The sequence below is a fragment of the Henckelia pumila genome, chromosome 2 (assembly GCF_033568475.1).
Source record: "Henckelia pumila isolate YLH828 chromosome 2, ASM3356847v2, whole genome shotgun sequence".
NCBI lineage: Eukaryota > Viridiplantae > Streptophyta > Magnoliopsida > Lamiales > Gesneriaceae > Henckelia > Henckelia pumila.
The window spans coordinates 123,625,935-123,653,356 of record NC_133121.1 but is presented as its reverse complement, the minus strand read 5'-3'; the positions used below and the strand labels follow the sequence as shown (position 1 = coordinate 123,653,356).

The 27,422-nt window shown below is 36.6% G+C and overlaps 1 protein-coding gene, 1 long non-coding RNA gene and 3 other non-coding genes across 5 annotated transcripts; all 5 read left to right on the top strand.

The window, feature by feature from the left end:
* Positions 1–11,336: 11,336 nt before the first annotated feature.
* LOC140878327 (uncharacterized) lies at positions 11,337–15,555 on the top strand. Its single transcript, XM_073281930.1, has 5 exons — positions 11,337–11,429; positions 11,739–11,865; positions 11,974–12,944; positions 13,093–13,573; positions 14,375–15,555. The coding sequence occupies exons 1-5, from the start codon at positions 11,337–11,339 to the stop codon at positions 15,553–15,555; spliced, it is 2,853 nt and encodes a 950-aa protein (XP_073138031.1).
* A 104-nt stretch (positions 15,556–15,659) lies between these two features.
* On the top strand, positions 15,660–17,039 carry LOC140885334 (uncharacterized). Its single transcript, XR_012150875.1, has 4 exons — positions 15,660–15,933; positions 16,210–16,273; positions 16,349–16,490; positions 16,578–17,039. It is a non-coding gene; the product is annotated as an uncharacterized lncRNA (long non-coding RNA).
* An 8,908-nt stretch (positions 17,040–25,947) lies between these two features.
* LOC140885991 (small nucleolar RNA R16) lies at positions 25,948–26,033 on the top strand. Its single transcript, XR_012151401.1, has one exon. It is a non-coding gene; the product is annotated as a small nucleolar RNA R16 (small nucleolar RNA).
* Positions 26,034–26,749: 716 nt separating this feature from the next.
* LOC140885983 (small nucleolar RNA R41) lies at positions 26,750–26,839 on the top strand. Its single transcript, XR_012151393.1, has one exon. It is a non-coding gene; the product is annotated as a small nucleolar RNA R41 (small nucleolar RNA).
* A 99-nt stretch (positions 26,840–26,938) lies between these two features.
* Positions 26,939–27,012, top strand: LOC140885558 (small nucleolar RNA Z155). The gene has a single exon (XR_012151002.1). It is a non-coding gene; the product is annotated as a small nucleolar RNA Z155 (small nucleolar RNA).
* The last annotated feature ends 410 nt before the right edge of the window (positions 27,013–27,422 follow it).

Here is a 27,422-nt window from a genome sequence, read left to right as displayed (position 1 = left end):
CGCGGACTTTATCCACTCGATAAGTGATAACCACTTGGAAAGTCCGGATAGGGTAGTTCGATCATTAATCGTATGAATATCCATTTGCATGCTTTGAACATCTCTATGTTCCATACCAATGAAACGTGGTACTCGGCATCGCAAATGCTAGTCTCAATCTCGAGCGATCCTTATCCTTATTAATGGACGGCTCAATCGACTAGGAACCGTTTAGAATATACAGTGACTATAAGATGTGTTTCATGATAGTCATCCCCATGTACTACCACATCTTACATACACTATAGTATATTCAAGATCTTTATCAAAACAACAATAGTATATCACAATATAACAATATGAAGAAAGATAAAGTCATTGTCATTAATAAAAGTGTAAATTATATTAAACAAAAGATTGTTTATACAAAGAGTCATAAAAGCCCTTAGCCACAAGTTGGCTCACCGGGCACCCACTCTTTCAGTCCTAACCACAATTTTGCAGATTGGGAACAAATCAAGTGATTTTACAACGGACTGAATGCGCCTAAAAGGATGTCTGTGGACTCTGCTTCTGGAGGTACCATATTTGCAAAAGACCCTTTACAGGCCTACGATATGCTTGAACAGATGACAATCAATAGCTTTAAATGGCCATATGAGCGTATGGGAGTTAAGAAGCGAGTTGTAGTGTATGCAGTGGATCCTCTCACATCTATCACTGCCCAATTATCTGAAATGACTACACAGGTAGCTGCGTTGAATAAAGTGAGTGTTACAGAACCAGCAGGTGTTTCAGGTGCTATGGACGAATCTTACTATCCTGAACAAGTGCAGTACATAAATCTGAGAGGTTATGGAGGCTACAGAGGTAATCCTTTCCCAAATTATTATCATCCTGAATTGAGTAACCATGAAAATTTTTCTTATGCAAATAAGGGAGAAGGGAATCCTTCTTTGGAGGACGTGGTGAGTAATTTCATGCAGGAATCTAGTAAGAGGATGGCGAGGACTGAGACTCGTCTGGACAACTTAGAGATGCATGTGGCTAACATGGGCATTGTGCTTCAATCCATGGAGACTAGCATTGGGCAGTTGGCGAACTCACTGAAAGACAACAACCGCGGTCAATTCCCAAGCAATACTGAGGTGAATCCTATAGAACAGTGTAAGACCATAGAGTTGAGGAGTGGGAACGAAGTTGGAGTCCAGGAACATGCAGCTGATGTAGATAAAGAAAAGGTGGTTGATGAGAAAAAAGTTGAGGAGAAGAATATTAAAACTGATCAGAAACCGATGTACAAGCCTCCACTTCCATATCCCCAGAGATTCAAGAAGAAGGTGTTGGATGAACAGTTTTCCAAGTTTCTTGAGATCTTCAAGAAACTTCATATCAATATTCCATTTACCAATGCTTTGCTGCAAATGCCGAATTATGCCAAATTCTTGAAGGAAGTGATGTCGAGGAAGAGGAAGTTGGAAGAGTTTGCGACAGTGAATCTGACTGAGGAGTACAGTGCTATCCTGCAAAAGAAGCTACCACAAAAATTAAAAGATCCAGGGAGTTTTACGATTCCTTACATTATTGGTTCTTCTCATTTTAATAATGCACTTTGCGATTTAGGAGCTAGCATTAATTTGATGCCTTTGTCTGTTTTCAGAAACTTAGGACTTGGCGAGGTGATGCCCACGACGATCGCATTACAGCTAGCTAATAGATCTCTCACATATCCGCGTGGAATCATCGAGGATGTTCTGGTAAAAATAGATAAATTTATTTTTCCTGCGGATTTTGTGGTGTTGGATATGGAGGAAGATGGAAACATGCATTTAATTTTGGGGAGATCGTTCTTGGCTACTGCTGAAGCCAAGATTGATATTAAGAAAGGTGCGTTGATGATGGGTGTAGATGGTGAGAAAGTTACTTTTAATGTGTTCAAAGAGGCTGAAAAACCATCCACAGAGAAGGTGTTCCTGATTGTACAATCAAAGAATATGGAATGTTGCTGCGAAGTTGTTAGTGTTGTAAAATTTCCAAGAGAGAATAATCCGAAGTTGGTGAAGATGAAGAAAAAGAAAAAGCGATCTAAGTTCAAGAAGGTTGTTGAGTTTGTTTGGAGGGTGAAGGAGAATGGAAAAACCTCCAACAAATCGAGGGAACCGGGCTGAAAGCGGCATAGAGTCGGGCTATGGACTATAAACTAAGCGCTTTTTGGGAGGCAACCCAAGATAGTTTTTTTATTTGTTTTATTTTTATTCTTTAGTTTTTTTTTTCTTTTGTGCATGTTGAGACTAGACATCAATAATAATTTTGAGTTGTGTAGGTAAAAACTTTGAAGCGGTGAAAGTTTAGACGCCACCCCTGCATGAAGATCTTTGAAGTGATTAAGATGGTGTCGAGTAATGACGCTCGGTGCCCAAGGTATGTGTCCTTGTTTTGATTTACTACTGTACATTGAGGACAATGAACAATTTATGTTTGGGGGGGTGTTTGTGAAAATTTGAAAATTTTATTGAGTACTTTGAGTTGAATAAATGATGTTGTAATTGTGTTGGCCTATGATGATAATATATTTTTGTGCTCAAAAGTTCATGTTATCAATATTTAATCTTGAGTTCTCACTTACATGCACGAATGCCATGATTTTCGATACTCCTAGCAATTAGAGAAAAATTATGTGGATTTGTGATGTGGAATAGAGGATTTGATTCTTAACTTTTGTGATTTTTACTTGAAACTAAGGTAGAATTTTAAGAGCACAGAAGTGATTTAGGCATTTTTTTTTTGAATTCGTTGAGCCTTTGTAGCCATTATTCATTTGTTAGTCATATAAATCATGAAAAATCCAAAACAAATTGAGTAGCTAAAAAGTTCAAAGAAAAGTAATGGCGGATAAAGTAAGGTGAGGGGTGGGGAGGCCTTGAAAAGAAAAAAAAAATGGATTGAAATTCTAGTCCAAATACAAGGCATAAAGATGGAGATGTATGTAGTAGAAGAAAGCCAAGCTAATGTCTGGAAATGCAAATAATAAAAAAAATTTAGCTACGCATAATACTGCACAAATTGAAAATATTCAATTCCCTTTGCTTTGAATTCCGAGTCCTTGTTTTCATTGATATAAATATGGATGCTTATCAATGAGCTTAATGTTAATCGAAAAGTACTGTTGATCTGTGCAATTATAAGTTGAACTTGGTGGAGAGTGTCTTGAAACTTGAGGGTGGGATTAATGAATCTGTGAAGCTTACGGATTGCATGATTTTATCGAAAGTTGGGTGGGTAGATGAGATTGGCGAAATCACACACACACGAGAACTCTTAAGAAAATTAGCCTACATGTGTATTTAATCTTGGAATGTAAAAATTAGGAGGCCGACTATATTGCTCATTATTGTTTTGCTCGGGACTAGAAAAAGTCTAAGTTTGGGAGAATTTGATAGGTGCAATTTATGCACTTAATTTATATATGATTTGGTTTGAATTTTGTGATGTATCGAGTGGATATTATGTGTATTAGTTGTTATTTTTGTGAGTTGCAAGGATTGGTGCAAAAGTAGCAAGAAGAAGCGGAAGGATGCATTATGGAGTATCAACTTCGGAAAATTACTAGGAATTATTGAGGCATTAAAATCCAATCTCACCGTCCAAAATAAATTTTAGGATGTTTTGAAGCTACTGTCAAAATTTCAGCTCAATCCGACGGTTAGATTGTGAGATATGAATTTTTGAAAATTATCGCGCGATGCAGATTTTCTAACCCGAGAGACATGCGCGGGCACGCGTCAGGGCAAATTTTGAGCATCCGGAGACAGAGTGTCATGCGCGGGCGCCCCTCTCTTCAGGCGCGGGCGCGCCATCGCGAAAGTCAATTTTTTGGATTTTCGGGAAGGAAACCTTTGGACTTTTGTGGGCTTTTATTTATTGGATTTGAAACACATATAAAAGGGATTCTTTTGCACACAATTGAAGGAAAAGCCGCCGCATAGAGAGAAACACATCAAGGATCGATCGAGAGAAGATTTTGGAGACTTTGGAAGAGAAAATTCTGCACAAGTTGGAAGAACATCAAAGAACAAAGACGAAGATAGATCGTTCGGACACGGAAGATCGAATATTTGGATTTGTTTTCTTTCTCTTGAATTTATATTATTGATTTGATGTCTAGTTTCATGAATATGATTTGGGTTGTTTTGAATTTTGCTATGAACTAACTTTTTATGTCTAGAGGTTGATGTAGCCTGGTCAAGACATGTTTATGAATTTTTATTTTTTTGAATTGAGTTCTTATAAATTAATTGTGATTCTAGTTTTGAAAGTCTTTTCAATTTAATGGCCATAAATTGATTTGCCATATTTATTTAGAATCCGGCACTCGGGAGAGAGAATTTAGAATAGGATCAATAGAATTCACACTATTAATTGTTTATTTATCTCGGGAGAGTTTATAACTTTAATAGAATCTAGAAAAAATATTGTTTTACACATATCACTACACGTAAATTCTCAATAGGTATATTAGAATTGATCGGTGGTTGATACACTCTATTTGATACTCGGGAGAGGGAAATAGTATAATCTATGTGTTTTTGGATATTAATTGAAATGAACTCATGAAAATAGATTAATTAAGAATGAACATTGTCGAGATCAGGTGAAATCAAAACCTCTAGACTATTTCTTTCTGATTGATAATTTCTTAAGGATTGTGTGTGTGCACGCTTTACAACCTTCATTATTTATTTTGTCAGCAAATCTCTAAATTTTAATTTTCTAAATAAAATTAAGACTATTTTAATTACAAGTATTTAATATTTTCATATTTATCCTCGTGGGAAAGATACTCTCTCGATCACTATATTAAAACTTGACACTCGTACGCTTGCGAGTAATTTTTTCAACATATGCCTATATGGATGCATTTGTCGATTAGAAGCTTCATGCTCAAGGAACGAAGACTAGTACAATGATTTAAATACTGTATTGTTGTAGTTGTAAATAGTATTTCAGTTGTAATGAATCATCAGAATGTTGTATTATCTCAAGTTATTAGTTGTACATTTTCATTGTATTTTGAATACTTCATGTATTACATGAGATTGTAATAAAGAATTGTACATAACTTGAAACGATGATACATGTATTATTTATTTCAGCAATTCGTGAATGATTGCTAGTGATTTTGCTAAGTTTGGCTTGGTTTTAGTTGATTAGTGTTCAACTATTGTAGCTCATGGGATTTGGGTAGGCCGACTGTGATTGTTTGACTTGCAGTTAGTCTAGGCGTTTCCTAGAATTGATCTAGTTAGTCAGAAGACTAAGATAGTGCCAGCGATGAGTGGACTCATCTAGAGGCATTAAGGCTGTGTTTACTTTATGGGATGTGATTACATGTGGATAAATCATACTAGGACTATTAAAATGATTTTGAAGGATGTTGAATAACGATGTATATACAATAACATGTTTACTTTGAGTTATTAATTTTGAGATTGAAATAATGATTGATGGACAAATTACAGTTTTACCCTCCACCTATGATAAATAATATTATGTTTAATTTTATATTCATGTAATTTGGATTGAATTATTGTTGAATATTGTAAATTATTATTGATTCAAATGTGAGTCATTTTCATTTATCGAAATTATTGGGTATAAAATTATGTATTTTTTAAAAATTGATAAAATGATTCATAAAAAATATGAGAAATTGGGAGGAAAACAAAAAAAATTAAAGAAGGGTATATTAGGATTTCTATAGAATTTTTTCCATAAATATTATGAAGGATATGTTATACCTAATGTAATTAAGGATGAGAAATCCCATGAAATCAATGTATAATTACGGGCCTTGAGATTTGAAGAAAAATGATTTTTTGTAAGTAAACAATGGATTAGATTAGATTAATAAACTCATCTTATGGTTATCAAACCAAGTAAACGCGCCCTAAGGGTATTGTTCGGTTTTAGAACATTGGCATTTTTTCTAGGTTGTCTCCTTAGAACAGTAGGTCGTCTAACCTTCGTTAGATTGAAACTTGTGATGATGGGTTTTTCATCAAGATTCCAGGTCCAGTATATGCCAAGAGTTGTGTACTATGACCATGACTAGACGTGATGGGGCGTGACCCTATGCCAGTGTTACCCTGGGAGCCTTTGTGCTTCAGGATTGGCGGTGGGAAGGCTACTCAGTCTAGGGATTTTTGTAGCAGCCACAACAGGTTATGACCTTGGGTTGGACATCAGGTTTGATATAATTGGCTAGATATCGTCTGATTTTTTCAGAAATATGGGTTGAGTGTTCTGCTGTGATAACCAGTCTTTGAGGGATTTCCATGACGAGTGTGTACTCCAAGCAGATAGATTTTAACCTTTGGGTTACTTCTAGACGTGTGGATCTAGTAGGTGGACGGATTTCTACCAGCGATGACTAGGGGTTGTCATCAGAGTTGCGATTAGGGTTCCTGGTGATAGGAGTTATCCATGATTTTGGATGGGATGCTGTTTTAAGACTTCGACTCGAATACAAGGACTACTCCATGATGATTGACTTCATTTCTGATGGATTATATCAGATGTTAAGGATTGTACAGAACTATTTAAGATGTGAGGGTGATTAAGTTCAGTGTACGAGGGAGCTGTCAGTAGTAAGGCACGAGATTGTGTTGATAGGCTACTAATATCTATTTTCTGGTTATCAAGTATGGGTGTGTTGCAACCAGAGCGATTTGGGTATTCCAAGTGTTGGGAATAGTTCGTTGTGGCAACGGAACCAAGTTTGATCTAGCCACGTAGGATAGATGATCAGTGGTGGTCTGATCTGATAAGTGCGAACCATGGTAGAATCGACGAGTTTGATTTGTTAAGCCAATCAGGGATGGTCGAGGTGTAGCAATTAAGAAATACTTGGAATAGTGTTTTGTCGCTTAGTGCTTAGGAGATGAGTACTTGGTACAGTCTCGGAGCAGGTGATGCTTTGGAGTCTCTAGGTTTGCCAGAGACGAATCTACCGAAAGATTACAATTGACTTGTATGGTCAAGTTAGATGTTAACCCGACAGGAGAAACAAGCGAAGGAATTGGTAACTTCCCGGATAGTGTTTTTGTGATGATGTCTTGGTATACCGTTGGGTTTGAGATCCAACAAGAATTGTGTACTCGTATGGACATCAGTTGTCTGATCGTGAGGTGTGACATTAGCTGGGATCTATTTCTCGAGATCCAGCAGGGCGTGTCACTAATTTTCAGTGTGTGGCGCGTGAGGTCATTGAGATGATCAAGGCAGTCGTTGATCGACTTAGTGGCCAACAATATTGTTGTGGGAATTGAAGACTTTGCAAGGTAACGATGAAGCAACTTTGTTCTTTCCAGTAAGCAAGCCACATCCGTGCAGACTGTTTGTCAAGGATATTGTGTTTTAGCAATGGACAACGGTCGGGTACGTGGTAAGTATCTAGTGATGATGGTGTCATCAGAGACTCCGAGGTGAGTTATACCAGTTGCAGTGACTGTCGAGTTTCGAGACAGAATATGAAGTATTTCCATATTTGGTGGGAGATTGCCTTAGTCTTGATATGTGTACATTATCTGCAAGTGGGTATAACTATCGGGAGGATGTCCCAGGATGGCTAAGTCCTTTAGAGAGATTTGACTAGCTCATTGATTGAGACTTGGGTGAATATTCAGTTGTAGAGACGATGAAGTTCATCGGAGGTGCGATGATCTCCATTGATGATTTTGCGTGGTTTCGTAGCGTCATGTTGGCAGCTGATGATAGTTTTCATCAGGGCACAATGCGGAGTTATGCTAAGAAAACATGAACTGTGATAAGTACAAGACTGGATGGTCTGAGTTCCAAGAAATTGCCTTTGGGAAGCTTATTTTTCTTCGCAGTAGCATGGGAAAGATAACCAGTCTGGAATCATGTTAAGAAGTTACGTTGGAGTATAGCTTTGTGTCAACTAGACTCTCTTGAGAAGAGATTCGAAATTCGCTGTGACAACACAATGTTGGGAATGGTGCTTCTTGACTAGAGGTGTTAAGAACAGGGAAATTTTGGAACCATTAGATGGCTAGATCTAGTTTGATGATTCGATAAATGTCATAAGCCAGTCAAGTTATAATTTGGTCTTCGTCAATCTAAGCTTTCCCTTGGGACGATGATCTCGATCAAGTGGGTGTTTGTATCCTTCGTGATCAGGGAGATCGTGGTCAAAATGGAAGATGTATCAGTGTTGATATACGCAAGTGCCAGAGGAGTTCGACTGTCGACCAGTAGCGCAGTAATCTTCAGCTGGGAAAATGTTAATGCGGTTCGGCATTAATGGAGCTTACAGGGAATTCGATAAGAGTCTGAGTGTGCCGGAAGCTATTTCGACCAGACACTCGAGCAAGGGTCTTTAGTATGTTCTCGAGATTCTACCCTAGATTTCGGGGACGAAATATTTTAAGGGGAGGAGAATGTAGTGACCCGTATCCGTAATTAGCGATTAATGAGTATGCAAATCGTGTGATCATGTTTGGATTAAGTAAAACATGATTAAGAAAATTCCAAAAGAATTAATGGAGTCCAGAAATGGATCCAGGACACTCCAAAATGATGGGTACGGTTCGAGGGGTTCGGACGTTCCGAACTTGTGTTCCGAGGATCCGAACATGAACGGAGTCAAGGATCGGAGGCTCGAGGAGTTCGGACGATCCGAACAGTAGCCCAACCAGCTGTCCTGAATTAATATGTCATCAGTGATGTCATGGGTGACTTTGGACGAGATAAGAAAATCCGCCTCCAACTACAGTCACCTCCTCCAAAAACTCAAGATCTGAGCGATTAGAACAAAAGGAAGAAAAGGGGGGGGGGGGGGTATCTGAAAAAGGAAAAAAGAAAATATTTGTATTTTTTGGCTACATAACATAACAATTAGGTGATTGGAATCAACAATTTCACAATTGGCTTAAAAGGTGGACCGTCCAAATAGTGGATTTTGGCGAGTTGCTAGTTAACCAACAAAATCATACGTAAATACGTCTGGTTGGCCTATTCAATCACCTAAAATAGGTGTGTTGAGTTAGGTTGTTGTTTACCGAACTCGTCTAAAAGGTGGGCCGACCAAACTCGTCCAGCCTAGCAGTGGTTTGCGATAAGTTGTAGTCTGGCACACATCGCAGCTCGTGTTGACACATATAATTGTGTTATCTATTAGCAATGGCGGAGCCAGAATTTAAACTTTGCCCGGGCTAAATTTTTTTAGTGAGAAATCCAAAAATCATGTAAGCTAATAACATAGATTTTTTGTAGGAAAAACATTAAATTTTTTTATTAAAAATTAAGAAAAAATCGCCTCAAAATTAATTACTAAAATATTAAATATTTCTCAGCGTATATATAAATTTCATTGTTTTTTGGTCGATATATACTTTATAAAATTAAGAGCACTATAATGTTAGAGAACTTTAGAAGATTGAGAGGGAATAATATGATACTAAGACAATTATAGACATGAAGAAAAATCCATTTTTTTTGTTTTATTTTTTTTTTTGGACTAATTTTGAGAACTAAAAAGTGGGCTACTTTATTTTTTTAATTGGGCTACCTGGGCTAGTATGACATTAATCCAAAAAATAACACTTAAAATTCATTTTAAAAAATATGGGCCATATAAAAAAAATTTAAAATTTTTGGGCCACCCGGGCTAAAAGCCCGGGTGGCCTTGTACCTGCCTCCGCCCTTGTCCATTAGAGATGTAAATTCGAGACTGCACACTCCGCCAACTTCTTCAAGAAAACAACTCGGATTAATACACACGGGTGAAATGGGTAACAACAACTTGTCTTTTAGATCACGTAACTTCTTCACTCATATAATAAAATTGAACAACCTCTATGTTATTAAATTTTAATTTTAGTCATGTAATTTTTTATTTGTGGCAATTTTAATCAATTTACATAAAAATTGATTGTCAAAAATAATAAAAATAACGTACTAAAACTAAAATTTGATAATATAGAATACTAAAATCACAGACATTATATTTGATAAAAAAAAGCAATTTTTCTATATTTATTAATTAAGGGAATGCCATTTAAGATACCTCGTGATAAAAATTCTCTCTCGATTCTCTCTAGGGTTTCGATGTGAGCTGCTTTCCTATCTTTGGATAGGGTTTCTCCTGATCTAATTCAGGGTGTCTTACTTCAAAATGGATCCTGAGGAAATTGCCAAAAGAGTTAGCTCTCTGAAGCTTTGTCCTAATAATAGCTTAGAACCAGTTATAATACCTGTAGATTTAGTTTCTACGGGACAACAGAGGATAGCTTCTTGCTTGGTGGGGAAGGTGTTTTCTTCAAAAGCAGTCAATAGGGAAGCTTTCAAGGTGCAGATGTCGAAGATACTCCAAGAAAAAAAATTAGTGAACATTGAAGCCATTGGAGAAAACATATTTCTGCTAGATTTCGCTTCTGAAGTTGATCGCCAACATGCGCTTCTGGATGGACCGTGGACATTTTTCAAAGATATGGTAGTGTTCAAGGTACCAACCGGGCTTCAAAATCATACAAATTTGGTATTTGATAAAATTCCTATATGGGTGCAGTGTCACAACGTGCCTATTGCTTTTATGCATGAGAAGATCCTTCGGAATATTGGTTCAAAAATAGGTAACATTCTTGAGATAGAAGCAGAGGAGGATGGGAAATGTGTGGGACGGTATGCTAGGATAAGGGTCTCACTAGATATTACCCAACCATTACAGCAAGGAATAATGGTTCAACCAGAGAATTCATCGGAAGAGGTATGCATCATTCTTATTTATGAAAAGTTACCAAATTTTTGCTTTCATTGTGGGATACTTGGTCATGGTAAAAGAGATTGTGAAGTTAAAGAGGGGGTGGATTCGGAACAGAGATATGGACCGTGGCTGAGGGCTACTTTTGATTCAGGGGATCGCAAATCTAATATTTTTTCAAAGTCCATTAGTACCATCAAAAGTGTGGTCAATCTTAAGCAATCTTCAGGGGAGGAAGGAATCAATGAGGTTATGGCGATTGAACTGTTAACCACGAAAAAGGCAGAAACGGAATCAACAAGAGATAAAAGTGTCTCTGAGGATAATTTGATGATAATCGGGGAAAATCATTCGGAGGATATGATTCCACCAGACGAGGATCCAAGTCCTATGATGATAATGCAGATTTCTGATAGGGAGAGGAGTTTGAAGGCAAAACATCACAACACTCTAAAGAGGTGGCAGAGAATATCTAGAGATGAAAAAAAATATTACATTGGAGAGCACAAGTGATGATCATGACTTCAAGCTGGGGAAGCGGCCAATACCAACTCAAGACAACTCTAATCCAAGACTTATGACGAGTTCTGAATTCACACCTTCTGTGTCCAAAAAACCTCGTTTTGTGTTGGAAGCTGAGGTTGATGCTGGTTTTACTTCGGCGGAGGCTGTGATGCAGCCCTGCCGACCACAATAAGTTGCATAGTGTGGAATGCTCGAGGGCTTGGGAACCAACGAGCATTACGAGAACTTAAGCGCCTTGTCGCTGAAAAGGACCCGTCCCTTCTTTTTCTCTCTGAATCTAAAATGAGGGACTTTCAATGTCAACGGTGGAAATATATTCTTGGTTTCTCTGGTATGTTTATTGTCAACTGTGTTGGGCGAAGTGGAGGCCTATTACTGTTTTGGAAAGATCCGCTAGATGTCAAAATTCACTCTTATTCCATTGGACATATTGATTGCTCTATCAATCACTCAGGAAAATTTTTGGAGATTTACAGGTTTCTATGGGGACCCAAATTCTAACAAAAGACATTTCTCGTGGGATCTTCTATGTAGGCTGCATAGTCTTCCGGAATTTAGAGGGGTTCCGTGGCTAGTTGGAGGTGATTTTAATGAGATTTGTTAGGATCGGGAGAAAGTAGGTGGTTTATTGAGACCCCTCAATCAAATGCAACTGTTTAGGGATACACTTGATGCATGTTCACTACAAGATTTGCACGGAAGTGGTGAGCTCTTTACCTGGGTAAATAGGCGTTCTGGTAATGACCTTATATTTGAGCTTCTTGATCATTATGTTGGAACCTTTGCATGGAGAGTGTTATACCCAGTAGCACATGCTCAATCTCTGGAATTTTTCCACTCTGATCATCGTCCCATCCTTTTAGCATTGGGTCAGACAGCACCTCAAGCTTTCTCTTATGCCTCTACTTTCAAGTTTGAAACTCATTGGGCTTCAGAAGCTGACTGTCCAGATGTAATATCAGAGGGGTGGTGCTTGCATGATGATTCAATGGGACTTTCTGAACGCATTTCTCATTGTAAAGAAGCACTGCTGGTTTGGGCAGGGGGCAGATTTAGATGTATCCCGAGGAAGCTAAGGATTTGTAGAGACAAACTGAACCGTTTGAAAAATCATGAGTGCTGGCATAATTCGGCAGATCTTATTCAGAGGCTAGAAAAAAATATCGAAACTCTTTCCACTAAAGAAGAGATTTATTGGAAGCAGAGGAGTAGGGTTTCTTGGTTGGCTCATGGAGACAGAAACTCAAAGTACTTCCATGCTTGTGCATCAAGTAGGAGGGTACAACATTTAATCAATGGGTTGGTATCTTCTCATGGTGACTGGTGTTCTGATAAGAGTAGTATGGCTGATATTGTGGTGAGTTACTTCTCTGATCTTTTCTTATCCAATAATCCTTCGGAACAGGATCTTCAATATGTGACTGAACATATTGAGTCAAAAATTGATGCGGAGATGAACCAGCAACTGTGTGCTCAGTTTTCGTCTGATGAAGTCAAAAAAGCTTTATTTGATATGCACCCTGATAAAGCTCCAGGACCAGATGGCATGTCCACATTCTTCTTTCAGAAATATTGGCAGATCATTGGTAAAGAGGTCACGTCAGCTGTCTTGAGAATTCTAAATGACGGTGTGCAACTCTCTGACTGGAATGACACCATTGTAACTCTGATCCCGAAAAATAAAAATCCGATGACTATCAAGGAGTTCAGGCCGATTAGCCTTTGAAATGTGTGTTAAAAAAATTGTTTCTAGAGCTCTGACAAATAGACTTCGTCCTTTTATGAACTTTTCTATTGATGATTTTCAGAGCGCTTTTGTCCCAGGCCGCTTGATTATTGATAATATTTTACTGGGGTTCGAGGCATTGCATTGGATTCGAAGTAGGAAGACGGGGAAAAAAGGATTTGCAGCCTTAAATCTTGACATGAGTAAGGCATATGATCGGATTGAATGGAATTTTTTGGAAAATATTACGGGGAAACTCGGCTTTGCTCATTCTTGGGTGGAAAAAGTTATGAGGTGTGTTCGCTCTGTTAATTATTCTTTTCGGCTTAATGGCGAGATTATAGGAAAGGTGAATCCTAGTAGAGGATCGCGTCAAGGTGACCCCCTGTCTCCATTCCTATTTGTCTTGTGTGCTCAAGGATTATCCTCCATTTTCAGTTCTTTTGAAGCGAGGAAATTGATCTCAGGTGTCCGTCTTGCTACATCTTGCCCTCCAATCTCTCATCTTTTGTTTGCTGATGATAGCCTTATTTTCTTTAAGGCCACTCTAGAGGAATGTCATGGTATTCGAAATTGCTTGAGGTTATATGAAAAGGCATCGGGGCAGCTCATTAATTTTCAGAAATCTTCCTTATCTTTTAGCCCAAACACTGATGTTACAACAGTTAATTTGATCAAATCATAGCTCACTATTTCCTCTTCTCAGGAACATGAGATTTATTTGGGATTACCGACATTCTCTATACGGAGTAAGACACTTCAATTCCGTTATCTTATTGAGCGTGTGGTTAAAAGAATAAAGGGTTGGGAGAATAAAACCTTTTCGGCTGGAGGAAAAGAAACATTAATAAATTCAGTCCTCCAATCCATCCCTACATATGCTATGTCATGTTTTCATATTCCGAAAGCTGTTTGTGAGGCTATCGAGAAGGAGTGTGCAAATTTTTGGTGGGGAATGCATGATGGGAGGAGACGTCTTCATTGGAAATCGTGGAAGTCCTTATGTTTTCCTAAATGTATGGGGGGTCTTGGTTTTAGACACCTAGAAGTTTTTAATAAGGCACTCCTGGCGAAACAACTTTGGAGGATTATCAAAAATCCAAACTCTGTTGTAGCTCGGGTCCTCAAGGCAAGATACTTCAAACATCAAGATATAATGCAAGCTTCTTTGGGGTGCAATCCTTCGTATATATGGCATTCTTTATTATGGAGCAGAAAACTCTTGCACAAAGGGCTTCGATGGCGAGTCTGTAATGGGGAAAAAATAGCAACATTTCAAGATCACTAGATTCCGGGCATTTATTCTTTGAATCAGCCACAAGGTATTCAGCAAGGCTTTGAATCTGTTAACTCTTTTATTTTAGATGGATCTTGGAATGCAAATTTGTTAAATTCTATATTGCCAAATTACATTGTTCAGAATATCTTGGCAATCCCTATCTCTTTGTCTTTGAATGAGGACTCGAGATATTGGTATCTTGATCCAAATGGACATTATTCAGTTAAAGATGGATATAAACTAGAAATTGGATTCTATGATTCCTCTGAAAACAGCTCACATTTACATTCGAAAGGTTGGTGGAAGTTCTTATGGTCTATGTCGGTGCCTCCAAAAGTCCGTATATTTTGGTGGCGAGCTATGTTGAATATTATTACGACGCAATCTAACTTGATGGTGCATCATGTACCAGTAACAGGTTTATGTCCTTTATGTCAATATGGTTTTGATTCCACCTGTCATGCACTGTTCTTCTGTCCCATGGTTAAGCAGTGCTGGAAGAACTCGTTGTTCAAATCAATTCTGAAGCAGGCCACTTCACTGGAGCTTATTGATATTTTTCTGTGGATGAAGGCAGCTTTCTTAAATTCAGAATTGGAAAGCTTTGTGATGCGAGTGTGGGCCGTATGGCAAGAAAGACTCAGAATTATCCATGTTAAAGATAAGCTACCTGCTCGATTTGATATAGAATGGAGTGACATATTGCTGCATGAATTCAATGAGGCAAGAGCAGCTTTAAATCTGAGTGTCGTGCAAAACGTAAGAGTTCCTAGTCCAAAATGGAAACAACCAGGTCTTAACAAATTGAAATTAGATGTGAATGTTCAGATTAATGAGGCTACTGGTGATTTTTCTATTGGTGGGCTTGTGAGAAACCATGAAGGACAAGCCTTGTTAGCATTTGCCAACAGAATCTTGAAACCTCCATCAAAAGTCTTTGGGGATTTAGTAGCTGTCCGTGAAGGACTCCGATTGGTGCAAGAACGAGGAATGAATATTCATGAAATCGTGACTGATTCTCTTCTGGCGGTGCAAGCAGTCACCAACCCAGCAGAGGATGTTAGCTACACTGGAAATATTGCAATGAATATTCGCTGTTGTCTGGATGGTATTTCGGGCCTTAATCTAAGTCATGTTACACGAACGGCGAATCTAGCTGCACATGGACTTGCTTTATTTGCTCTTGTTTCCTCTTCCCCTTGTAGTTGGGAACATGAAAATTTACCTTCTTGGTTAGTTAATCTTGTATTGAATGATCTCTCATAATTTTAATAATATTGCAAGATTCTGTCAAAAAAAAAATTAAGGGAATGCCATGTTTTTTTTTTAAAAAAAAAAACTCAATTTGATTTTCTGAATAGGTATTCTTCTGCATTTTCCTTAACCTACTTCATATCTAGGCGGAAAACGCCGCCTCCACTATTTTTCATCCTCCGCCGTTTTCCTCTCCAAAAAACTAAAGAAAAAAAAGAGAGGAATTATAAGGTAACCAAAGGAAAAAAAAATGAGGAATTCTCAGATAACCAAAGGAAGAAAAATGAGGAATTCTCAGGTTTATATCGTCTCCGGAACACGAAAGGAAAAAAATAGGAATCTCCGGCCTTCCGTGGCTCGTATCCTCTCCAAATTGCGAAATAATATAATGTATTCCCTCGTTTCCTTCTCCGTGTTGTTTAGATTTCTTCTTATTTTGTTGGTAGATTAATTAATTAATTAAACTATAAAAATGTTGATAACCGTTTGCTACACATTGTTTTGGATTTGATATCGTATTAATCGGCATTTGAAGTACCTTATGCATTTGCGTTTGGAAGATTAAATTGAGGATTAGTATTTTCTTAACAAAAAAACGATTGAGGTTGGGTTAGGATTTCTCAGTTGTATTGTATTTTCTTCTGATTCGGTGTTAATAACGGGCAGTGCTAGAAAGCCCCGTATTTTAACGGTGTCTACAGATGTAATGGAGTTGTCATCATTCCGTGGAGTATGAATCTGTTCCTTTCTAGTCCCATGTTAATGTATGCCAAAGAAACTAAACTTTTGTTTATCTCTTCGGCAGATGTATGATTTTTGCAAGGCTAAAGAGACTGGGAATCCATACACCCGTGTGTGGTGGAGGAGTCACATTTGTGAATGCAGATAAACGTGTTCATCTGAGATATATGTCGGAATTAGCTTTGAAATTTTACAATGACAACACGGTTGGACAAACTATTTATTGTATTAACAGCTCTGCTAATCCTTTTATTTTTATTTTTTACATTTTGTTCTTCATTTAATTGTTACAGAGTCGGAGTTTCAAGCTTTTGAAGGTTTGAAAGATCAACTGTTCTAGGCCTGGATATTTTGGATTGACTTTCAGGGCCCAGGAGGACGGTAGTGAGGAGTGCCCCACATTTCGAGGTGTTGTTCTTTCGCGGTGTAGCGAAAATAAGGCCCTGTTTTGTGAGATCAAGGTACCATCTTAGACACTATGTTTACCTCCTTAATTTTCAAATGATCTTATGTAAAAGCTCTTTCAAACAACTTCTATTTTATAGATTTTAAGGTTCGAAATTTTGTTTGGTAATTTTTTTTAAAAAAAGCTTAACGAAATCTCCTTAAATATTTTCATAAATCTCCGTTATATCCACCCATTAAATATTAAATATTATTTTAAAAAAATACAAATCACATTAATTTTTCTAAAGTAAAATATTTAAACAATTTTATTTTTTAATATATGTTTATTTTAAAACTATTTTCGTATATGTATAACTCGAAACATTATTTTCATAGAATTATACCCATACCCTTTTTTGTAATTTTGACAATAAAAATATCTTATAGTACAAAACATATCAATATCTTCAAGTTGTTTAAAATAAGTTTATCCAAACACTTTAACGGCATATTTTAAAATAAGTTCTAACGGCTTATAAGCTCGTAAAACAGCTTTTAAACTCTAGGAGCTTATAAGCTCTTTTTAATAAGCTTAGCCAAACACCCTCTAAGTCGAGAATTTTAGAGTGCCTTCTAAACATGCTATTGCAAACAAGGAACATATTTGTATCACCAAGGTAAAAGGTATTATCAGAAGCTGTTTTTGTTTATTTTCTTACGATGACGATGAGATTACACTTTTGCCCTGTGATGATGACTACTTGAAAAGTGAAGATTGCCCTCCTTGCAAAGGGTATGGTATTGGCCGCAGCTGATTTTGGAGATAGCTGATGTTGTGTTGGGGAAATTTGAGAGAAGGAACTGCTACACGTTCAAATTAATCTCTGGAGTTTTATGTGTTATAGTTAACGTTATTATGTGGGATAATTCCTAAATATGTCCCTGTATCTTTTTCATTTTCCGTATTATATCCCTTTCACTTTTCATGTTCCAAATATATCCTTGATTCATTAAATAGTTTCTTGAATTTGTCCTTAAAACTAAATAATGTCCATTCTACCCTTTATTTTCTTATTTAATTAAAAAAGTGCATATGCCCATCATGCTTGCTTAAGATTAATTAAAATTAAATACTTCTTTGACCAAAGTGTCGTCGGGTCATACCTGCTGAGTTTTACGAGGTACTCCTCACACATCAACCACACAGTCGCAACAGATGGTTTCTGCACAAGCTCCTTCAACGATAACCAGCACAGCCTTAATTCGTTTTCTATCTTAAGGAGTATGATACATAAAATTAATTATAAAATATGAGCATGGATGAACAAATGACTTAGGAAATTTATTCAGATAATATATTATTACATAAATCAACCTCCTTTGAAGAGGAGGAGATAACTAGTTTAGCTACTCATAGTAGCCTTGTTCTTGAAATACATAAAAGTAAAACTTAATACAAACTTAGAAAGAGAAATATTACAATGTTTTATTTGTAAGAAAACTGAAGGGAATGATCGATGCATTCAGTTTCCTCAAATGCCTGTATTTATAGCTGAAGCTCCACGCGTTTCAACGAGAAACTTCAGGGAATCTTACAGCTGTCTTGAATTATTTATGCCATTATTGATGGCATCTTTTGCTAGTGGGCGAGTCACATACCCGATGGCATCTTTTACCAGTGGAGGAGTCACATGCTTGACTTATCCTTTTGGATTTATTCTCCTCACATGCCTTCTTTATTGCTGTCGGAGCATCTTTTGCTTTTGCAGTGGGCCCCTGGGAAAACGTGGTTTTGGTGGTCCCTGTCCACCCTTGCTTGTCTCGAAAAAATCCTTTCGATCCGTTCGGGGTTTGAAGGTTTTTCCGAACTCTGGCTCCTTTTGGTTTGGACACTCTGGGCAGATATTCTCTGACCATCTTCCAATATGAGCCATGCTACAAAAGTTTCGGCGAGTTTTTTTACTCCCCGGCAGCTTGTTGTTCCACAAAAAGTTCCTCTTCTTTTCGAAGAGTTCTTCCGCAATAGCCGTAGTTTTTCCTGTCATTGTGTTTAACAGGAATGATCCGTTCACAGAATTTTGATAAAATTTGAATGCAAACTTGACCTTGTCCATCTCGGTGAGACAAACCCAAATACCCCATGCCCTTCTGGTTGAGATTTCATTTTCTCCAAAAGTGGACACCAATAGTATTTCTTCAGATATAGGATCCTTGATAAATCTTTGATTATTCATGTCCGGTTTCCTTAGCTTGATGAAATGAAAAAGGCTCGTGTGATCCTTTCCCTGTTGGTTCTGGAGCTGCACTAAAGAAGTATAGTTCGAGTACATCTCCTCTGGACAAATGATCATTATTTGCCCATGTTTCTTGGATTGCTTCCTGAATTCATTTTGGTAGCTGAGATATTTCCTGGAAGACTGGTGAAGTTGTATAAACTGAGGCTAAAGCCCCAAATTCATACCATAGCTTTACATCCTTAGGATTGACATTGTTTTTTAGCCAAACCCTTGGATATATTCCTGCAACATCAACCTTGCAAGTGATTGGGTTGATTTCACTTCTCGTACTCAATTTCTCTCATCTTTGTTGATAAACCTGAAATGGAGAAATGACAGCTGGGTTAGTATCAATCTTAGATTTGCCCTTGTCAGTGTTGGGCCTAAGATTGATCTCTTCCTCTTTTACCCCAGAGGCGGAGGGTTGACTTGATGAGTTATCTTCATCAATTCTTGCTTTATCTAGATCATCAAAGGCTGATGATAGATTAGCGCTTGTTTCTTGAGTATTGGAATCCTCAATATCTTGTTTTACAACCGGTGGCTGTTTTTATTGTTTTTGTAAAACCAATGATTTTAACATTTTTTGTTTCAGAGAAACCAGTGGTTTTTCTATGGCGCGCATAATTGGCCCTTGAATAGCAGCCCATAGTTGAGTTTGAGCTTGAATACATCCTGTGATTCGATTGGATACTTTGATCCGATCAGCTTGTTGTAACCTGCCCGCCATATCGGCAATTATGACAAGCTGGTTGAACTCGGTTTGAAGCAACCCAAGGTGTTCCCTGAGATGCCTCTGCATTTTCATGATGGAATCCACGTCACTTCCTTCCATCTCTTGTTAGGAAATCTGCAAGAATGTTTTCATGAGATTTAATAATAATAATATCAAAAATATAATTTTGACATAAAGCTTGCCATCTTAATAATCTAGCTTTCTCCGGTTTAGATTCAATCTTATTTTTTAGGAAAGCTTTTACCTGGGTGTTATCAACCTTGAGCGTGAATTTTTTAGCAAGTAAAAATAATGGTCATTTTTCGAAAGCCCTTTTAACTGCATAAAATTCCTTCTCGTTGATATGCCATCTGATGGCCTCTGATTCTGAAAAAAGACCGCTACAGTATCTGCATGGTATTTCTCCATCTGGGGTGATCTTGGTAAGGACCGCTGCCCACCATTCGTCACTGGCATCCGTGAATAACACCAGATCATCTTCATCTACGGGTATAGCCATTTTTGTGAGATTCTTACATATCTCTTTTAATTGGTTTACCCCTTTAGTATGATCATCAGTCCATATAAATCTAGCATCCTTTTTTAACAAAGGACTGAACACCTTTATATACATTGCTAGATTGTTAATGAACATCCCTGCAAAATTAACTACTCCAAGAAAAATCTGGAGTTGTTTTACATCTTTGAATTTATCTGGAAAATTCTTTACCTTTTCCACAATATGGGGTTGCAGAATTATTCCAGTTTCATCAATCTCAATACCAAGGAATTTAATTTTCCTTGTTGCTATGACTGCTTTATTTTCAGATAAAACCAAACCTTCTTGTTTACAAATTTTAGAAAAAATCTCTAAATGTTTAACATGTTCGTCTATGTTTTTTGATGCTATAAGAATATCATCAATATAAACAAACATAAAGTTGAAATAATCTTTAAAAAGGTTATCCATCTTTCTTTGAAATATCTGGGGAGCATTAGCCAAACCCATAGACATAACTTCCCAAATATAGTGTCCTTGTGGAGTAGAGAAGGCTGTGAATTTCTTATTGCCTTCTTGACTTACAATCAAATTTTGAGAACACTCTAGCATTACGTACACAACTAATTAGATGTTCTCTACTGGGTATGAAGTACCCATCAAACTCCAGGATTTATTAATACCTTGGTGGTTAATAACTAACCTGGGTTTCCCTCTTTTTATTTCACCATGATTTTTGACCAGAAAACCTGGGCTGCTATATGGTGAAACTCCTTCTTTGATTAGACCAAGGTCCAAATGTTTCTTGATAATTATTCTCATATCCCTTTGATCTGTTATGTTCATCGGGATAGCCTTATATCTGACAAAATCATACTCCTTGACTTCCTTTAAAGTAAGGCTGGCTTTGAGTTGATTTCTATCCCACCAAGCCTAAGGATGTTCGATATAACTTTCTTTGAGTCTCTTCTTGACATCTTCAAGGGATACTTTATTTTCTAACTCTATATCTTTGTGATTTAGAGTTACCTTGAGAAGCTCCATATCTTCTGTTTGGAGTTCTTATTATGTTGTTAAATTTAACATGATTTCTCCAAACCTTCTTGGATATTTCATATTTGGGTGAAAAAGTTGTCCTTTATCACCACGCTGACTGCAAAATGTTATCGGCAATTGTCTATAAAAAACAACCTTGAGTCGTTGCACGATAATTTTATGATCACAAATTGTGGTGAACATAAGTCTCCTTGACTCATTGTCTTGTGTGTACTTCTTAAACATTTGTAAGAAGTTGTTTCCTAACAGGATATCACCTCATGTATCATGGAAATAGATTGGTGGTGTCTTTACCTTGTACCAAGGTGTTTGACCTGCTCCTCCCATCAGGATTTCTGCTTGTTTTATTCCTTTGCAAAGAATTAAAATTCTTCGAGAGAAATCTCGTCCAGCAATTTTTGGCAATTCTTCTTCACACTATTCAGGGAAGACTCCTCTTTTTGCTGTACAAATTCCTGCTCCTGAATCAATATAAGCTGCAAAGTATTCAGCCTTATATTGTTCATACAACATCCCTATCGGAACGTATATGGAGAAAGAAATTGTCGTAATTTTTTAAAGGGATTACTAAATGGCCCTGCCATTTTTAACAGACTCTGTTGTAACTCAGTAATCCGATTAAGACAATTAACCTTTAGTCTTCCTAAAGCTGCAGAAGGTAGAGTATGGTTGCATCTTTCTACCTCTTCAATGCGTTCTAGTAAATCATGTTCATGACTTACTAATTTCAACAGCTGCTTCTTCCTCTGTTTGTATACAGGGTTTTCAAATCTGATTAAGGGATTGTCCCTTATCCACTTCTCTTGATTTTCCATCTCGTAGAATTCTTATTGAATCCTCCAAGTCTTTTCTTTTGCCATGAACTCTATTCCTTTTTCAAGGCGTTTTCATGGTTTATGGTCCTCTAGAAATTCTAGGCCAAGAATGAGATGATCCACTTCTTTTCCTGGAATTCCACTGATTTGAACTTCCAATTCTCCCACATTTATCACTCCTTGGTAAGTTCCTTTTTCATGTTGTTCCAAATATTAAATCGAGTTACAAGAGAACTGGTTCCGATGACTTGTAATTTTGAATACTATTTTTACTTTTTTCCATCCTTCTGGAGATCTCAGTTTTCCTATTATAGAAAACTCTTTTTCCTCTGGTGGAATTTCTTGAATAGGAGATTTGTCCCATCTTTTGCTTGTCATTCGGTCTCCTTGGAAAGATAACCTTCGGGGTTCTATTTTTAGGTTTCTGTATAGAACCGGTCTGTCTTGAATTTGAATGTCTGTTTCCTGAATTAAAGGAAACTCGATTCTTTCCGGGTATATTGCTTGAGCAACTTTCCCAAAGATCTCTGGAATTTCAATGAACTCATTTCTAATAAATAATTCAGAATGGTGAGTATTAGAAAGAGCGTATGAAATTTGATATGTAATAGAGTATGGTCTATTACCTTCCTTCATTAGTCTTTTTTCCTTGAAATTTTGATGCAACATCAAGGCTCGACTAAAATCTCTATCAGCTAAATTGTAGGCTATTCTTGGATAAATAACTCCCACAATTTTTCCTGCACACAAATTTCCCGAGATAGTTCCTAGAACCGCATCTTGTATATTCCCCATTCTTTTATCGCATACTACGATATCTATGGATGAATCTATTCCTTCTTTAAAAGTAGCTTTGATCATAATCTGGATTGCTCCAATATGAATCCAAGACATTGTCTTTGCCACTTCTGCTTTTAATTTTTGTAATTCCTCACGAATTTCTTCAAAGGGAATTAACTGCATCTCAATTTTATTACTGGTTAATTCCATAGGGATTGCCATTTCCCTTCTGGATACCTTATAAATCAAATTATGTCTTCTTTGTCTTAGTCCTAGGTTACCTAAGACTCTTTCAACTTGTCCTGCCGAAAATCCTTGGTACTTTTGTAACGTTGGATTTTCTCTCATAATTCTCTGGACCATATTATGAGATATCGTGGTTTGACTAAAGAACCCAGTCAAACTTTCATGTGTCTCATGCCGAAACACTTCCTCTTTACTCTGATTCTGATTATGATTCTGATTCATCCTCAGAAACTTCTTGACTAAACAGTATCTCTTCTTCATATATGCTTTCATCTGAGGGGATATCCTCAAATTGATATACTTGGACTAGATCTTGAAAGAAGACTGCATCATCCATATCTGGTGTTTCTTCAAAGAGTTTAACTCCTCTTTTCTCGTTTTCTGGACAATTTGTAGATATATGTCCTCTTGCTCCACATCTCCAGCAGTTGCAATCTTTGAAACTTTCACTTGCTCTTGTATGAGTTCTTCTGAAAGTTCTTCTTGATGGTGTTCTTTCCCTGCTTTGTGATGCTCCTATTGCTGGGGATGTTCTTGTAGGTCCACTTCTTCTACCCGATCTATAGGATCTGGCCTTTTATTTGGACCAAAATGTTCTTGGTTTCCAAGAACTCTTCATCCTTTTATTATAGGGATTATTTCTGAATTTTTTCCTTTTAAATCTCTGTGATCTGTTTCCAATGATCGTTGGAAGATCATTTTCTCTACAACACAAAGGTGTACGCTTATTTATACCCCTTATTTTCTTGTAGTTTTTTTGTAATGCTGCCATATGGCACCATTCTGCCAATTTTCCTTTTAAAAAGGACGCGCGTCTTGCCAAAGTATCAAGATGACCTGGAACGTATTCTTTAATCAGCATTTCTCTCCAGGGGTTTGACATTTTTGCGAAAAATAGCTGAATAGCTACATTTTATTCGACTCCTGAATTCCATCTGTATTTAGTGAATAACATAATGTATGCATCAACTAAACAGATATCATGTAACTCGAGGCTATACAGAGATTGAGTATATCTTCTCTTTTTCTCTGTATCTTGATTATTGAAATAGTCTACCCCTATGAATTGTGCTTTAAATAGGGTGGCCATTCTTTCTCCAATCTCGCTGAGGGATTCTCCTGCTAAGATTGATTCCTTCGTATCTGGCATAGTCATCTCCCAAGAAATCTTGACAGATCTCATTAGACTCATTTTTAGAAGTTTAATGAATCCATCTTTATTGAGATCTAATGTTCCTGCTACAATTCTCATAGCTGACATCCAATCATCTATAAGATCTTCTCTGTTTTTGAAGTCCAAAACATCAAGGTTTAACATAACCCGGTAAGGATGTATTGGGTCTAACACCGTCTTTCCGTAAGGAGTTTGATGGAGTGGGATTTTGCTCCTTCTTGATCTGGTTCCTGCTGGATGTGAATTTTCTCCAACCTGAAACTCACTATGTGGTTCTTCTGTTTTAACCACATATCTTGGGGGATTCCCTATGGGTTGTTCACCTTCAGGGGAATTCATTTTAAGATCTACTACTTTGAGATTCGCAAAAGAATCCGCAAGGTCTTGTAGATCCTTGAGATTTAATCTTTCTAAAGTAGTCATCAAATATTGTTGTTCTTTGATACTGATTTTATAAGATTAATCATCCTTTCATCATCAGTTAAAGGTTTTTAAACCATTTTGGTTTTACCTTTTTGATGTAACAGAGGTTCGGTACCAAATGAGAGTGGTAACCTTCCTCCTGTATTTCCTTTTCTAGAACCAGAGGTGTGTTCTAGATTTTTAACCTTCGTTTCAAGATCCTTTAGAGTTCCAAGAATTTCTTCTTGTTTCTTAAGGATTTCTTCCATTTTCCGAGGTATCTCATACAACTGATTGTTGTAATATTGTACCGTCTTTTGAATTTCTCTAAGATCTCTGGAGAGTTTAGAGGAATCTGGGGTGATTTCTAAAAATTGAGAGTTAGAAATCATTCTTCAAAATTTAGAGTATTAATCACTACCTGTTGTAAATAATCTATTCTAAATAGATTAACTTGTTTATAGGATTTTATAAAATCCTCTTGATTCAAACCTTCGTTTGAAGTCATATTTTTGTAAAAATCTTCTCCTCAACAAAGAAAAGTATGAATTAATTAATAATATAAAGTCTGAATAAAATAACCTAGGCTTTGATACCATTTTTGAGCCCAAATGAAATATTAATTCTATTTGTTAGAATAAGGGTATTATAGGCAATTTTTAGTTTGAGGGACATATTAAGGAAACTATTTGTTAAATAAGGGACATAATTAGGAACGAATAAAGTGTTAGTATATTTTTGGGAAAATAAGGAAACTTTGAGGACGTAATTGAGTTTTATCCCTTATTATGTTATGTTTCTTGTGTTTTCGGAAGTTGGAAAACGAAAATCTGAACCACTGGAATGGTACATCTACTTCGAATGCACTCATATATTTTGGATATGGACAAATCCCCTCTATATTTTGGTATATGTTCAAGTTGATTAATCTTCTTGTCAAATCATTCAATTAGTTTGCAACCGCACATGTAAGGATGGTCGTGTTTTATATATCTTGTCCAATATGAATTGTATCTAGCCACGGTTTCATGTTCCCATTGTAATGTATAACAGCTGCATCAAATTTCTTCGTTTTTGCCAAAATATTTTCTTTTGGGGTGAAAGGAAGAATGACACGACGGGCGATTTTTTTTTGGGTGCTGTTTTATGCGGTTTATTTGTGAATGTTAGTTGCCTTGTTGATTTTTCACGATGGTTTTCCGTGCTTGAAATCGTTCTGCTACTAGTTGGTTTGCTATTAGCTGTTAACAATGAATTTTAAAGCGCATACAAGGAAACGAGGATTCATTTACTTTAATTTTATTGTTGGATTGGAAGGCAAATGATGTAATATTTCTTATCCTACGCACTGAAAGATGATGTAGACTCAACTCAACTCCGATTATTATATGATGCCTTCAGTTGTCTCTTCAAAAAAAGTTTTAATATTTTGTTTGGATTGTCAATGATTTTGGATTTCAAATACACGATTGTTTTATCTGTTTGAATGGTTTTGGTTTTATCTGAATCTCCAATAGGTCTATTTGTTTTTTTAAATTCTGTATCAAATACTAAGTTTTTGCCTTTTGGATTTAGTAATTCTTTACAATCTGATCAAAGCCTGGAAGGTTGAATTAAGGAAAAGAGTTTGAATTTTTTTTTTAATCTTGAATGAGTAATTTATGAAGATGATGCACAGTTCAACTCAATCTGAGTTGAATTTTAGTGCATTCTTGTTCCTCGAATAATTCTATGAATCCCAACAATATTCAATGATGAGAAATAGCAGACGGGCGGTTAGAATCTGATGCTGTGTTGATTGTCTGCCTAGTTCCTCTTTAGGAATTTCTCTGAGAACATTTTGGATTTATGAATTTCCATTTGTCTATGGATCTGCAAATGATAGGTTGCTGAATGATGCATCTTCAAATATATAGTTTTATGATAATTTACTGTTTTATTCTTCTTTCATTCTGCAGTGATGAACTATTTCAATTATGTCTGGACATTTGTAACTTGTTCATGATTGTTTATCCGAGTTCTGAGCAACCATCAAGTTCTATGTTTGTTGTAGTTTTGCTGATTTTCTCGACAATATTCATTTGAGAATTCTACCAATTTGTGAAAGTGGCTGAGTGGAAGGCTATGATGTTTAAAAACTACCTATTTTCTGAGGGTGATTTTCCCTCTGATTATAGAAACCAATGGATCCTTCTGAGCCTATTTCCACTCACATACTCGTTCAATGCACTCACATACTTGATATGATGTTAAATATTTGAAGTTTTCTATCTTCGATTTTGTTTATTTGTCGGGTTTTTGGGTCATTGAGGTGAGGATAGCCTGTTCGGATGTTCTGTGACGATATAAAAAAAAAGACTACAATTATCTGATCAATGATTCTTGTTTTATGAAATAAAACTTCATTCTCAATCTTATGATTTTGTTTCCTCTTTTGTTTTTGTTTTTTCCATGAAGCTCCCCATGATAGTAATATATAAATTTTGTTTCAGCCTTGTCTGAATTCAACTGTTGAAAATTTATTAGCTTTTGAGGGAGTTTTAATGTAATTGGCTATCTATCGCACATACATTTTACCCAAAACAAATCTATATTTATACTTGTGCTTTGAAATTTGAATTATGCATGAATTCGAACCATAGTCTCAATTGAGGCATCTTCAACTTTGTAGAAGACAAAAAATTCCAAAAACTTCATCAAGATATTCAAAATATGCAAATACCAAAAAGTGGACAGATTTACTTTTACAATGACCAGCTACGGTAAAAAAATCATAATAAATTCATCT

What these genes read in the sequence shown, in the direction of transcription:
- LOC140878327 (XM_073281930.1), top strand. Translation starts at nt 11,337, where the DNA reads ATGACGAGTTCTGAATTCACACCTTCTGTGTCCAAAAAACCTCGTTTT. An exon ending in GGTTCCGTGGCTAGTTGGAG is followed by an intron (nt 11,866 to 11,973) that starts GTGATTTTAATG and finishes GTTCACTACAAG; the next exon opens with ATTTGCACGGAAGTGGTGAG. An exon ending in CACTCTAGAGGAATGTCATG is followed by an intron (nt 13,574 to 14,374) that starts GTATTCGAAATT and finishes CTTTTATTTTAG; the next exon opens with ATGGATCTTGGAATGCAAAT.